We start from the raw sequence: 14,131 nt of genomic DNA on the forward strand, positions 1-14,131 counted from the left end.
CAGGTGCAGGAGAAGGAATGGAAAAGGGGTTTCCTTTTCTTTTTTATTCAGACCATGATTCTGAACCAGAAGAGAGGGTATACTGCAAACTTTAGTAAAAATACTCTATAATACTCCCAAATACTCCCCTTAAAATAGAATGAAACAAAATAGAGCATCCAGATATTAGGTGTCAAAGAAGAACATCAAGAGGTACTGTATGTTTGAAATACCACAGCTCTCATGGTTGTGGCTCTGAAACAAGGTGGCTATAGCACTGGTTTGCAGTGGGGGTTACAAAAATAATTGAAATGTTGATTAGCTAATGGGACCACAAGAGCTAATGCTGAGACATGAGACTTAATCCGACAAGATCTAAGTACTTGCTGAGTTAAAAAAAGACACTGTGACCAATTCACACTCATATGGACATAAGGCAAGCAGAATCTGAGGTGATATATTCAGTGGTCAATGTCATTATAAAAGCTTAGATGAGATCTGACCATCTGAGGAAGTCTGTCAAACAGTAGCTCCATTAGTTGTCTTCAGATTGAAAGAAAACTTCAGATCTCTCACATTTCCTAAATTAATATCGCTTATGACATTCAGAGACGTTATGCTCCTGTTATGTTTATTGTCAGTTACCAAAATTTACTTTTAGCTACAAAATTCCATATTGATATTCCATATTAAGTGGATTTAAACATGATAGATTTACTGAGTATTACATATTACTGTACAGTATGTGTTATGTTTTTGTGAAAAAGAAGCTGGAAACAGGGCTACTGATGACTTTTAACAAATTACAGCTTATTAAAGCATTTGTTCTTCGATATGTTATATCCAGTCCTCTTTATCTGACACAGTCAAGAAGAAAGAAATCCTATTCATAAACCATAAAAATATTGTGGCAAAATTTAGTCAGAATGACAAGATATAGAGTGACAATATTTAGCTTCTAAAATAATTTAAGTGGCCATAAAAGCTTCAATCCCAACAGGTCTTACTGGAGTTATCCAGTCTATCCATGCTTTTCCAGCTTGGCAATGGGGAAGGTCTTGCAACCTTCTTCAAAGTAGGAAATTCATCCTGTTGCTTCCATATGGCCTCAGACACAGCAACTTTCCAGTCTGGATCTGTCGGCTTTTCATGTGTGTCTTCACCAGTGAGGGAGAAGGCAGACTGAGACCTCTGTTAAATACAAAATATTCAACATAGTGAGAGAATGAGCGATTACTACTCATCTAGTATTATTGTCAACAAATCAGTACTCTTAAAACACCACAGCAGATCCATTTGTAACTTGGTCTCATTGGAGCTTTTCTCTATCTACTTACAATAATTAGAATGTGTTGAGAAATTGTCACAATATCATTACAAAAAATGTTTCGACACAGTTCTACAATTATTTCTCAAGTATTGTTCTGATCTGTAACATTAAGCAATACAGTGCTTTAATTAATGTAATAGATCTTTAGACAGAAATTCAGCTTTGTTGAGTTATTGCTTCCCAAAGGCTTCAGTATATGACTAAAATAAATCAATCTGTTAAAATAAGAAGAGCAAGTGTTCAGACAATGTCTTTTGTGGAGGCGTCTATCCTCCAAACTAATTGCTAATGTACTGTACATATTGCATACTGTATATAGGAAAAAGTAGATGTCAATTCTACACTGAAAAGTAGAAAGAAGAAAAACATTTCATCTTTGGAGATTTTTTTATGTTTCAGCATGGTGGAAGGCAGTTTATCTGTGCGAGAAGTGACCCTGAGAATGACAATTAGCAGACTGGCCCAGAGAAACTAGGAAATAAGCTCTTTGAAAGACAGATCACATCCTGGAAGGCAGAGGGTAACCACTTGAGCCTAGGGATGTCACATTCTTCTGATCCATCTGAATAATTGGTTTTAGACTGTAATGACTATAGCACAATAAAATCCAAGAAGAAATACCCTGCATGTCAGTATACTGACTATATGGTACATATTAAGGAAAACATTATTGCTCAGCAATACAGTGACAAAATCCAAACAAAGCCCAAGCATTTTTGTTCCTGTAGGCAGGCGTTCCCAATCCTGGTACTGGAGGGTTATAGATTTTCTATCCTGCTCTGCCCTTATCCATGTGAATCAGTTCATTATTGTTTTAAATTTACCAGATTAACTGCCTTTCCCAGGTCTTCATGTGCTGCTGCTTTTTAACAGAGACTTCAAAAACTCACTAGAACTCCACGACCAGCACTGGGGTTACCCCAGCTATAGGGCAATCCAGGTACAGTACATTGATTGTGCAGAAGGACAAAGCAAGACCACACAGTGTACAAATATAATGGCAGCACCTCAGGAAAACAATGTTAATATGCTACTGTGGCCACCCTTTTCTCATGAGATAAACAGAAAATCTCTGAAAGCAGCAATCCACTGCCATCCGCAACCAAAACTAGCCAAATTATGCCAGATAGCAGCAAAAGTACATTACTAAGGTATCCGACAGCAATACAGAGGCTGACAAGGTCAATGTTTCAGCACTGCAAAAACTGTGTTAATACTCAGGATGTTGTATTGTTTTCAATCTGTTATCATGCTTTGTTTCACTCTATATATATTTCAATCTCTCATTTTAAAATCTATTTGTTCTGATAACATCAACCAAAAATATTTATGATAGACTAACATGGTGCTGACATAAAAGACACATAATAGACTGCCTTACAGTCTTCAAAAATGTTGTGACTGTATGTATATACAGATACTATGGGTTGAGATTAATTTCATCTCAAGTGATGAAAAAGTTTATTGCACAGATAAAAACCTTCTGAAACAGTGAACATTGCAGTACGTGAGTAGTGCCAGCAGAGTGCAGTACATAACAGAATCCACTCCACAGAAAGGTTATGTTAATGGACTGCTGTGTTGAAAACAAAAGTAACCTGAGAGTGAAAAACTGTAAAAGAGGCAAATTTTCAAAACCCACTGCAGTGTTTCAGATGAAATGCAAACACTCACATGAAATAAAATGTAGTTGGTGGGTTGTCAGAGGAGAATGAGTAAATAAGACTGATTTTATGAGGACCTGCAATAATATTTTTGTGTTTTTTTTTTTAGTTTAGGACTTTGATAACATACATAGAAATAACATTTCTAAGAAATTGAAGTGGTTTGTCCATCCAAATCACAACTGCACACATTTAGTTCAAATATCTCAGTGTTGTGAAGAGATGCCAGGGACAATTTGGAAAGTGAAGAGAGATATTTCCTCAATCCATTCATTTAAAACAACAAGCCCACAACTTAAGCTGCCACACATAAATTTACAAACCCTTCCAAGTCCCCATCTTCGTGCAGGTACAGTATACAGTAAGTCCCAGATTTGACTTTATTGATTGACTGGATGCCCAATAACGCTCAGTTCTCTGTACCACCTACTTTAAAAGTCCTCTGAACCACCACTGGATAGTACATTTAAAAGCACACCTTACTGACACGAGCACTAAAAGATTTAAGACAGGATGACTTCAGAGAGGCACTTCTGCATTTTCAGGACCTCACAACCCAGAGTGTCTCTAGGTGGTTTATCAGCCTCACAAGGCAATGGCCCAAGACTGAGCAAAGATTGTATCAGAACCATTGCAGCATGACAAAAGAAGCTCCCGCCAGGAGGAACTAACCTTTAACTGAGCAACAATTCCTTTGCTTACCCATAAAGAGTAGGAAACGCTGGGGCTGGCTTGAGAGGTGAGGTTACTGTTTTCTGATGTAGTTGGTGAGATCATATCGCCACTCTGGAACCGGGGCCATTCATATTCAAAATCGGTTTTCACCTCTGAGTGTCTCCTTCTTCTTATTATCTGCGTGAGTGGAAAGCATTTCTGAGGCACTTTCACTAAGCATTAAGTTCTGAATGACAATTAAAGCTCTTTGATAGATACAGTGGGTCGGGCTAATTTAAAACATATTAGTCATGTGTGGTGGCATTTATAGAATTTAAAGTTACAGACTGTTCAGCCAGCCACCTAATGGTTAGAACTAGTGGGTTAATAATTTTCACTGTAAAGAAATAAAATGTTATGCCCATTATTTACAAAGTATTCAGAATACCGAAGTCTTACTGGTGCCAGTAAGATAATTACAGTAGATTTAATCCCACTTGTGAGTATATACTGCATGTAAAAGAAAATATTTTTCCTTCTTTTTAAATTTGAATTTTCATATTTAAACATAGGTGTTTGTGCAGACTGTGGTAAATTTGTATTTTGCTTATTTTTTTGTATTTTAAATTTTTATATTTTAAAAATAATAACAAAATCATTTTAAAAAACGAAGAAAAAACATACAGTATGCATTTTCATTTGTCACAGCTGGAAATTTAGGAAATTTCTCATTAATGTTGAGAGTGAAATATGTACTTTTTGCACTATTGTAGTAGCTAGTTCCTCTATGAGCTCTTCTTTGTTGTCACGCAGATAACGAGCTTCATTTTGCTTTTCCTAGAAGACACACAGAGACTAAAATTAGTATGAAGAAAAAAGCACTGCTAAAAAGTACAAAAGTGTGAAGGGGGTTCACAGTTTGCTACATTAAGGTAATTGTTGCTGTTATAATTTTAACAGATAAGTAAAAGAAAGCTACCACACAATTCTTTATTATTGCACCAATCTTTGAAGTTCACTTTGAAACTGTATAGGTTGAGTCCAAATCAAACGTTTACAGGTTCTGGACAGCAGACTTTGGAATGAAACAGCAGTTAAGAGAAGACGAATAGGATAAGACGGCTATGAAATCAGCACAGAAGGAGTGTACATGGATTCTGCTTGAACCACAGAGAAAAATGATGATAAGAGTGAGGAAATCTAAAGCAAAAAAAAACCCAGTATCAACAGATCAGTTAGGAAAATATAAGGGGAAAAGGCACTTCATAAAATGATTAAAAAATAAAAAGATCCAGTTAATGAAAAGGAGCACAATGAATGCAAGTAAAAATTATATTAGAAAGGCCAAGAGACAGAGGGAGAGGGATAATGGAATTATAAAAAAGTTGTTTTGGTACTTCAGCATCAAAAGAACCCTGAAGGGTGGAGTAAAATATATTCAGTAGAATAATGGAAAACGTCAGGAACAACAGAAGAAAAATGTATGATGTACTAAATGAGTATTTCACTCAGATGCTCACTAAGGAAGAAATCAACAACATGCCTCAGGGAGCAGAAGGACAAAGTTCTGTACTGAACAGTATGACCACAGCAATGGCTCAGAAGTGTTTTGGGTAGTACAGTAGATGTACTCAATAAATCCCCTGGGTGTGATGGTATCCCATGAGTTGCACTCAAGGATGCCAGAAACAACAGTCACTCAAGAAAATGGTAGTATCCATGGACTGAAGAATAGCAAATGCAAATTAAAAAGCCCATTCATAAGCAAGATGACAAAACTGACCAATACAGTACAGTATGTCTGATTTCTATTACAGTATATGTACATTAAGGCTATAGAAACAATAATTAAAATTAAACCAGATGATCACATTTACAGTATGGCAATAACATCCATAGGAATAATCAATAATGATTTACTAAGGTAGTTTAGCTCGTGTTTATGATATGGTGTATTTAGATTTTCAGAAGGCTATGATGAAGTTCCACATAATAGATCAATTTAAAAATTATTGGCAGTAGGCATTCAAGAAATTGTGTTTGGATTAAGAACTGGTTAATTCACAATTTAGAGAATAGAGACTAAGTGGAGACTGCTCAGATTGTGGTGATGTACAGTATTTAGTGGGTTATCGCAGGGATCTGTACTAAGACCATTGTAGCAAAAACTGCACAATGACATTCATTGTGAGAAAACTGAATGGTAGATTATGTTTATCCTGGTTAAATGGGAAAAATTGACATAGAAAAAATAATGTAGTGTTGTGTATTGTAACAATTCTATAATTACAATTAAGTATATGATTATATAATGCACTAGTAAGACCCATTTTTAATATTTTTTACTAACGTGCTCACCACATCATGGAAAAGATACTGCTGCTCTAGAATTAATCCAAAGTAAAAAAGCCAGATACATTCTGGGCCTGAGGGGAAAATCCTACACTGACAGCCTGAAGGAATTTAACGTTTTAATCCTGGACAGAAAATCCTCATAGGTATTAACAAATACAGCGTAGTTGTCTTTTTTAATAAAGAATACTGAATCATAAAGCAGAGGACACAAATAGAAACTATTTGAAAGTATATTTAAAACCAACAGCAGGAAGCTCTTCTTGCTGTGGGGTTGTGGGGGTATGGAATAAGCTACCTAACCATATTGTTTGCAACCAACACTCTGCTATTTTTCAAGAAAGAAGTACAGAAGATGCGATCCTTAGATCAATTAGCCACTAATTAGCCATAGAGGATAGATGTGTTGAATAGCTCCCTCCTGTTTGTAACTATTTTTATGTATTTCTTAAACCCAGAAATATTTTATTGAATATTAACTGTAAAATATCCAAGTGGCAACATGCAGTTTTAATCTAGTAATACTTTGCTTAAACTTCTTTATAGAAGGTTTATGTAACGACGAGTACAGTGAAACATGTGCAGTGTTCTTTATCCCATAATTCCAGTTTACTCTGATGTGACTTTATTTTATTGTATATTATTCTAAAAATAGAACATACTGTAACATGTGGATAAAGACTGCTTGATCTTCAAACCGGCCCAATTACCAATCGCTATTGATGTAATAGAAACAAATACGTGTCATTCTATTTCACATGGATGTTGTTCTCCTTTTTTTCTGTATCACAACAAATCATTTTGTTAGAACTAAAAAAAAAGGCTCCCATTTATTTTGTTTAGTGTGACAAAGCAAAAGGAAAGTATAAATGCCCTTAACATTTGTAATGATTGTTATTCAATATTTGATAAATTGAATTAAAATCCAGAAATGAACAGCAAAAACTGCAAAAGCAAAAACTTAGTGGAAAGGAGGGGTGGGAAATTTCTTAAAAGTGGGCACTGACAATGTTGTGAGCATTTAATTATATTATTTAATTTTCAGACATACTGGATTATAAATAGAATAAAATTAAAAGCATTAAGATGGCATTGTTTTTTTAAACCACTCTTGATTCTCTCCTTGATAATTATTTGCTGCTCTCATTGCTGAACAGTAGTTATTTGTGCGTTTACTCCAGAAAATGATTTCAAAGAATTTAAAGACATGGGGACACAAGAATGCCTGCAAATGCGTAGAAGCCATTAGAATTATTTGGTTTAAGTAGCTAATTGTTCTGATGATCTCATCCAGCCTCTTGACAGATACAGTACAGTACCATGGTTCTGGATTCAATGGCATGGTTAGATACCTCGCTTCAGACTCCCACAACCCTTAATTTTGCTTTTGCCAGTTTAGTTTTGCAGACACTCTTGTACTCTGAACAACAGCAGTCTTGAGGTCAGATAAACAATCTACAGATATGGATTTCTCCAATATGGAGTAGACGGAAAATTTGTATCTGGAAATAAAAAAAAAGCTTTTGAAGAACTTACCAAACTATCACTGTATTCCTCAGCCTTAGATATCGCTTCTTCTATTGCCTCCTCAGCAACTCGAAGAGCAACCATGAGTGTTTCAGCCATACTGTGTCCTTTTTAAAGACAAGAGCAGGAACAACAAGTCAAGTTCAAGTCAAGTTCAAGTTCAGTTTATTGTCATTACACTCATATACATGGTATATGGTATAACGAAATGCTATTTAGCCAGCTCTCGGACATAAGTAGTACAAAGAGAAAAAACAACAACAACAACAACAACAACAACAACAATACAATTGTGTAGCAAAAGAAAGACAGAGACAACAGGCAGTGTGCAAAAAACAACAACAGATGATGTGCAAAAAAAAACAACAACAGGCAATGTGCAAAAAACAACAACAGGCAATGTGCAAAACAACAAAAAGGTAACAGGTTATGTGCAAAAATATGCATCAACAGAATAAAATAAAGGGATAGAAATTATGGGGAGTGAGCTTTTGACATGTATGGTAGAGGCAGATTTTCAATGTGTGTTTGGGTTTTTGGTAAGAAAGAAAGGAAGAAGGCACTGTGAGGTTCAGATCATAGGTGAGAAGTGAGGTGAGAGTGAGAGTGGCTGGGAATTTAACAGTTTGATAGTGCGGGGGTAAAAACTGTCTCTGAGTCTGGTAGTCCGGGCCCAAATGATCCGGTACCGTTTTCCAGATGGTAGCAGATCATAAAGTCTGTAGCTGGGGTGTGTGATGTCTTTGATTATGCTTAGAGCTTTCCTCAAGCACCGTCTGTCATAAATGTCCTGGGAGGGATGGGAGGGTAACCCCAGTGATGGACTGGGCAGTTTTCACCACCCGCTGTAGGGCTTTGCGGTCAGCAGCACTGCAGTTGCCATACCACACTGTGATGCAGTGTGGTATGCTTGGCTGAACTTTTAAGTGTCTTAATAGTTCAGCCAAGCATAATAAAGTAGAATGAATTATTCCCTTATGTGAGAAAAGGTGTGGCATGCTGAGTAATTAGTAGTTAAAGTTGTAATAAAATAAGATTTTCCTAAACATAATCTGGGATTTGTACACCACCCAGTGTTTTAAACCAAGAAAAGCAGGTAATTGCATATGGTAGTTAACACCAAAAGCTTCAACAAATAAACAGAACTGAGTAATCAGTTTTTAGTATAATTACGGGTTTTAAAGATTTGTATTTACAGTAATTCATAAAACAGAAGCTGTGAAACACAATTGTATATTAAACAGCAATAAATAAGTATAGTTATGGCACAGAAACATAGTCAAATACGTCTGGTGGCTTTTATTCTTATTATTCCCAAATTGGTATTTAGAAATAAAAGAAGCACTAATTAGTTGCAGCAATGTGATGAAAAATCCAGCTGGATCTAAGTGCTATTGCAACGAATAACAGCCGTTTTTTTTTTATGGAAAGAAGGGGATGCCTGCACAAGAATTTCAAATATAAACAGGAATTTGCTTTGTTTAGGTCCCATTGTACAAATTAATTTTAACATATTTTTTTTCCTTTTTGTACCACCACAGAATCCACAACTGTTGAAAATAAGACATTTTTGGTCCTTTCTAATCCTGTTTTACTAACACACTCTTCTTTCTGTACTCCACTCCCGATTTTGCATAAAACTAAACCAAATAATTGGGAAAAATGTTGCTAACTGAAAATTGCATTGGAAATGCAGCTCAGTGAAAGTAGAGAATGAGACCAAAGGAAGAATGATGAAGTGTAGGCAGATGTGATCCGACTACAGTGGAGCTAATCATATTCAACACATCACAGGGTACGATCTGCAGGAAGTTCAGTGTCGATCTGTGGGAGAGGCTTGACTCTCACTACCAAACCCCATTTTGTGGGGGTCGTTGTACAACTGAGAGCCAAGAGAGCACTACTGTTTAATCTCAACCCATCCCTCGGCCGCACTCGGACTCATACCTTCTCCCGTAAGCGCCCTGACATTCCCACACGTGCTAAACTCCACACACACTCATCCAGGAACTAATTATCCAACCACGTCTCTCTTTCTTCAATAATTATCACTGGCTTACCTATGCTCACTATTGAGAAGTCTTCCACAGCTTTCTGTTGTGCGTGCTACTATTCTCGACCTGACTCCTTTCACTACCCGACCCAATTCTCCTACTTTTGACTTCGCTCTTGCCTAACGACTTGGATTTGGAATATTGGATTTACTTTTGCTCGTACTACCTTCCTCACGGCTTCACACGGGGATCCAACAACTCACCCCTTTCAGAAACCCTGACACACTCAGTCAGTTGTGTGCTACTGGTTGGGGAATCGCAGTCACACTGTGAAGCTGGGGACATGGCCAAGGCCTGTACACTCAACTCTGGATTGTAGACTTCAGCCTGTGTTCAGGTGAACACCTCTCCCCAGCATAGCCACTCAGGAGCTCCTGTACAACAATTTTCATTTATATTTAAAGTTAGATTTGCAGGGGATGATTGCATTAAAGTGGCAAGTGCAAGATTATTTGCTCTCGAATGCTGCTTTGTTATAAACCGCAGCAAAGTGAACTTTTGCTTCTTACACTCCTATTTCAACATTGAAAAACAAAAAAGAAGGGGTTCCCATTACTAGTTTTGGGAGCCCCCACACCTGCTGGTTTTCATTGCATGTGAGGTCTTTGCTTAAATTAATCTTTAATTTCATAATAAAAACTGTTCTTAGTTGGTTATTGGGTTGCTTGGTTAGAGTCTTTACAAGTTTTTTCTTTGTCCACTCAAAGTTTGGTCATTTTAAGTTACTTCCACCTATCCATTTTCTAACCACTTCATCCAGTTCACAAGGCCAAAACTACACTGTAGCGGCTTAAGAAAGTGAATGTGCTTGAGTGACTCAGGTGAAGTCCTGAGTTGAATCCTATTGAGAATCCGTAGAAAGACGTGAAAACTGCTGACCATATACATAAGCCAAACAACTTGAGTGAGCTTGAGCCAAACTGCCAAGAAGAATTGACAAAAACTGCACCCAAGCTGGTGTGCAATTGTGGCAGAGACTTCCTAAAAATACTTTGGGCTGTAATTGCTACCAAAGGTGCTTCACCTTTGCCTGAAAATGTAATTCAGGGGTCGATATACTTATTTTATGTAATCAGAATATTTGTTTTTTTTAGTTATTTAATTTATTTTCTATATCTGTTTATATTTTTCTCTAGCATTTACTGTAATCTTACCTCATTTCAACATTCAGGTTTGAAAAAATATTAAGGTTTTAAAACGTGTTTGCATACTGAATACTCTTCTTCTGAAAAAGTCTTGAAATGGAACATATACTGTATAATCTCCTTATAGACTTACTGTAACCAGGAGAATGTTTGCAAGAGATATCAAATATTGGCACTGAAGAGCCAAGTCCTATCCTTATAGGAATACCTTAATAACACTGGTTCTTCAGTAATACATTACAGTGTAAACTGGTATTTTGAGTTTAAAAAGACCATTTAAAAGGATACGTGCAACATTCTTTATGTTGCAGTTTTATAATATTGTTACAGGCTGCGATAGGTGACAATGGATGTGTCTAAGAGTCTAGATAAAGTGTGTAACAACTGACAGTGTAAACATTTCCAGCTTCAAAGTAGAGGGGGGTGTTTGCTGAGATGTAGGGGATCCAGATTCTGTGATTAGTTCTGAGTAAGTGCTCAAGTGTCAATCAACAGTCCAAAAACATACCATATACAGTAAGATCAGCTCAAGAGAGAAAAGAGGGGAGGAAAAAGAAGGTCAGACTACACGAGAGAGAAGACAGAAACAGACGGGACTTGAAGCTTGTGCCAGGCGAAAGTCCCTTCTTCATGATCACTCAAAAAAAAACCCGATTGGTGGTACTGTAAGTATTTGAATCTTGCCAAGAGAGCTTGCTATTCTGTAGCTTTTAGGGGGAACTTGGAGTTCCTGAGTGAAGAATAGCTCAGTTTAATACTGCCTCTCCTGCTTACTGGGTGCATTTTAGGACAGGGAGACAGGCTCACATTTATTTTGTGGCATCTAGGTTAGAGAGAGCAATTTAATCATAGGTTGATGGCAGCTTATCTCTTCTTTTGCCTTTGTAGGCATTATTCAAGAGTCAAATACTGTACGTGGAAGCAGTCTGGGGTTTTCTGGGTAGTCCAGACGTACTGTAGATCTCTGAAATGCCTTGTTTGCTAACTTGTAAATACATTTACTTATGTTTTGTATGTTGATGCTGTGTAGTGTATTGTGTCACTGTTATTGTTAATAAATATTTGTTCAAATATACCACAATTATTATTCTTTCCACCAGAACTTAACAGAAGGAAAGTTCACATGCCTCTAATTATACAGTATCAACCAGTTGGGTATATTCTTGGAAAAATTCTTATAAGTTGGGAGTTACGATTATTTTAGTAATTGATTGTTTTAGTTAAGTCGCTCGGTCAGTTCCTTTTATTCTTCATTGTCCTAACACCCCATTTGTAACAATATAGAAATATATGTAATGACACAAAAATGACAGTTGTAATATTTAACTATACTGTATAAGAAAAACATACAGTATACAGTATTTTCATGTTTAAACCTTTGGTGACAGATTTAGCAGATTTAGAAAAAAAAACAAAAAACAAAACATTTCTGTTTCTATAGATCCATCCATATTTAAAAATGAAAAAGCAAACCTTACCCACATTTTATTTGTGCGTATACAAATAAAAAATATAAGTAAGAACAACATGAAAATACACTTTTTCATTTACTAAACAAGCTAAAAGCTTTCCACGTTCAGCTCAGTCCCATGCCAGCAATTTAGGTTTTTGATTTTAGCAGCACTTAATCATTTATGCACAATCTCACAAAGGCATTTGACACATCTAAATCATTTATGTTTTTCTACATTGTAAAATAAACAAAACATTGAAAAATGCAAAGCAGTGTAAAGGTCAAACTATTTATGACTAGGCATGGAAGCTGAAACCTTATGTTAGAGTAGGGAATCAAAAGGTTTTTTTTACAGTATACACACAAAGGATGCATTGTGTGTCTTTTTATTCAAGAAAGGGTGACAATAGCACTACAAGCAGGTTACACCCACACAGCTTGACTAGCTAGTAATTTCAAGACTGATGTCACTGTTATTTTATTACACTCTGTCTTAACTAACCAATATGACAACTGCTGAGCAGGCATATACTATATTCCTTAAGCCACAAAACATGTTTCACCCTCTTGTGAGGGCACTGAGCTCCCAAAGTAACATTTTTGGGAAGTACCAGCTGGCCTTGAGGCCTTGATACAGCTCCATTGGGGGCTGCCAAGAGCACAGAGCAGATATTCCAAGATGATACACAGGCAGCTTCAGGGCCAGATTTTGGTGTTTGTAGGCCCTAGGCACTTTCAATATGAAATATGTCAAAAGAGGGGTAAACGCCAACTGAATTACATGCACTTTTAACCTATTCAAATGCTAGACCACGTGATTGATGGAGCGAGTCGAGCGACCATCACTTCGATACTCCTAGTTTCTAGAACAGCCGCTAGATAGCGTATGATTATTGATTTGGAGCACCTAGAGTTGATCGCAAGCATGGTGTTTCAGCTCATTTTACGTTAGTCACTAGTGTTTCCCTCCTTCGCAGGCCCTAAAACTTTCGTAGACCCTCGTAGGCACAGTGCCTAATGGGAAATCTGGTACTGGGTAGCTTGTGTGTCATTTGATCCAATTTAGTATGTGGCAGCTTGCAGCCTTTTCATGATGCACAAAGGTTCTGACCAACAGGGCTTTAGTTTTGCGCTGTGCCGAAGAAGCTGGACACTCTTCAATTCCAGCTCCTGCTGATCCCTGCACAAATCAAACCCCTGTTGCATACACCGTTGATTGACTTCCATGTGCAAATGGGGATATACAAGTATGGCAGGGTATGTGGCGTAGGCATGGGCACTATATGTCCTGTTCCACCAGCAAACCACCTGTTGTTGCATGTTTAGAATCCTTCGGTTCAGGACAGTTTGAAGGAGGGATGCCAAGCCCAGCTTGCTGAGGACCTTGGAGCCATGAAAAAAATCTGACTAATGTTAAAGGGGCTACTATTTTAAACAAAAGAAGTCCATTTATTGTGTGACACACCTGCTTTTACTTTTTTAAACAAAAATGTGTTTATTAAAATAATGTAAAAGACTTTTATCCGTAAGATTTTTAACCTACACATTTATAACTTATATATAATACAATTATACATTTTGTCAATATGTTGTCCCATGAGCTGTACAGTACATGATGTAGTTCTGCTCTTCCTGTTTGTCCTCTGCTGGGATTGGACCACTGTCACAAGGAGGTTCAGAGCAGACACGGCACCTAGGCAGTGCTGAACTTGGCAGCTACTGTAGAAGAGCACCTTATTGACAGTGATGGCTTGAAACTAATGTTATGGACATGCTACGGTTAAGCATTCTGACTGACACAACTTGCACAGAAAATTGAAAGAAAATGAAAATACAAAAAAGAATAAAATTCTTCCCAACATCTTCTAAGAGACACCTACTCTATTGCAATTACTTTATCTATGATTCCACTCTGGTTCTCAAGAAAAATACTGGCATATCCCACCAGAATTCAATGGATTATCGGTAATGGC

At 36.9% G+C, this 14,131-nt stretch overlaps 1 protein-coding gene across 4 annotated transcripts in view; it reads right to left on the reverse strand.

The window, feature by feature from the left end:
- LOC148657390 (rab effector MyRIP-like) overlaps window positions 1-14,131 on the reverse strand; it is a 148,330-nt gene that overhangs the window by 29,728 nt on the left and 104,471 nt on the right. For all 4 annotated transcript variants that reach the window (XM_088643619.1, XM_088643616.1, XM_088643617.1 and 1 more), the window contains 4 exons: window positions 7,516-7,613; window positions 4,384-4,464; window positions 3,676-3,825; window positions 987-1,170 (listed from right to left, as the gene is read on the reverse strand). In XM_088643619.1, the coding sequence (XP_088499745.1) occupies window positions 987-1,170; window positions 3,676-3,825; window positions 4,384-4,464; window positions 7,516-7,613 (513 nt within the window). The remainder of the gene's footprint in view (window positions 1-986; window positions 1,171-3,675; window positions 3,826-4,383; window positions 4,465-7,515; window positions 7,614-14,131) is intronic.

Source organism: Lepisosteus platostomus, chromosome 8 (assembly GCF_059453375.1).
Source record: "Lepisosteus platostomus isolate fLepPlt1 chromosome 8, fLepPlt1.hap1, whole genome shotgun sequence".
Taxonomy (NCBI): Eukaryota; Metazoa; Chordata; class Actinopteri; order Semionotiformes; family Lepisosteidae; genus Lepisosteus; species Lepisosteus platostomus.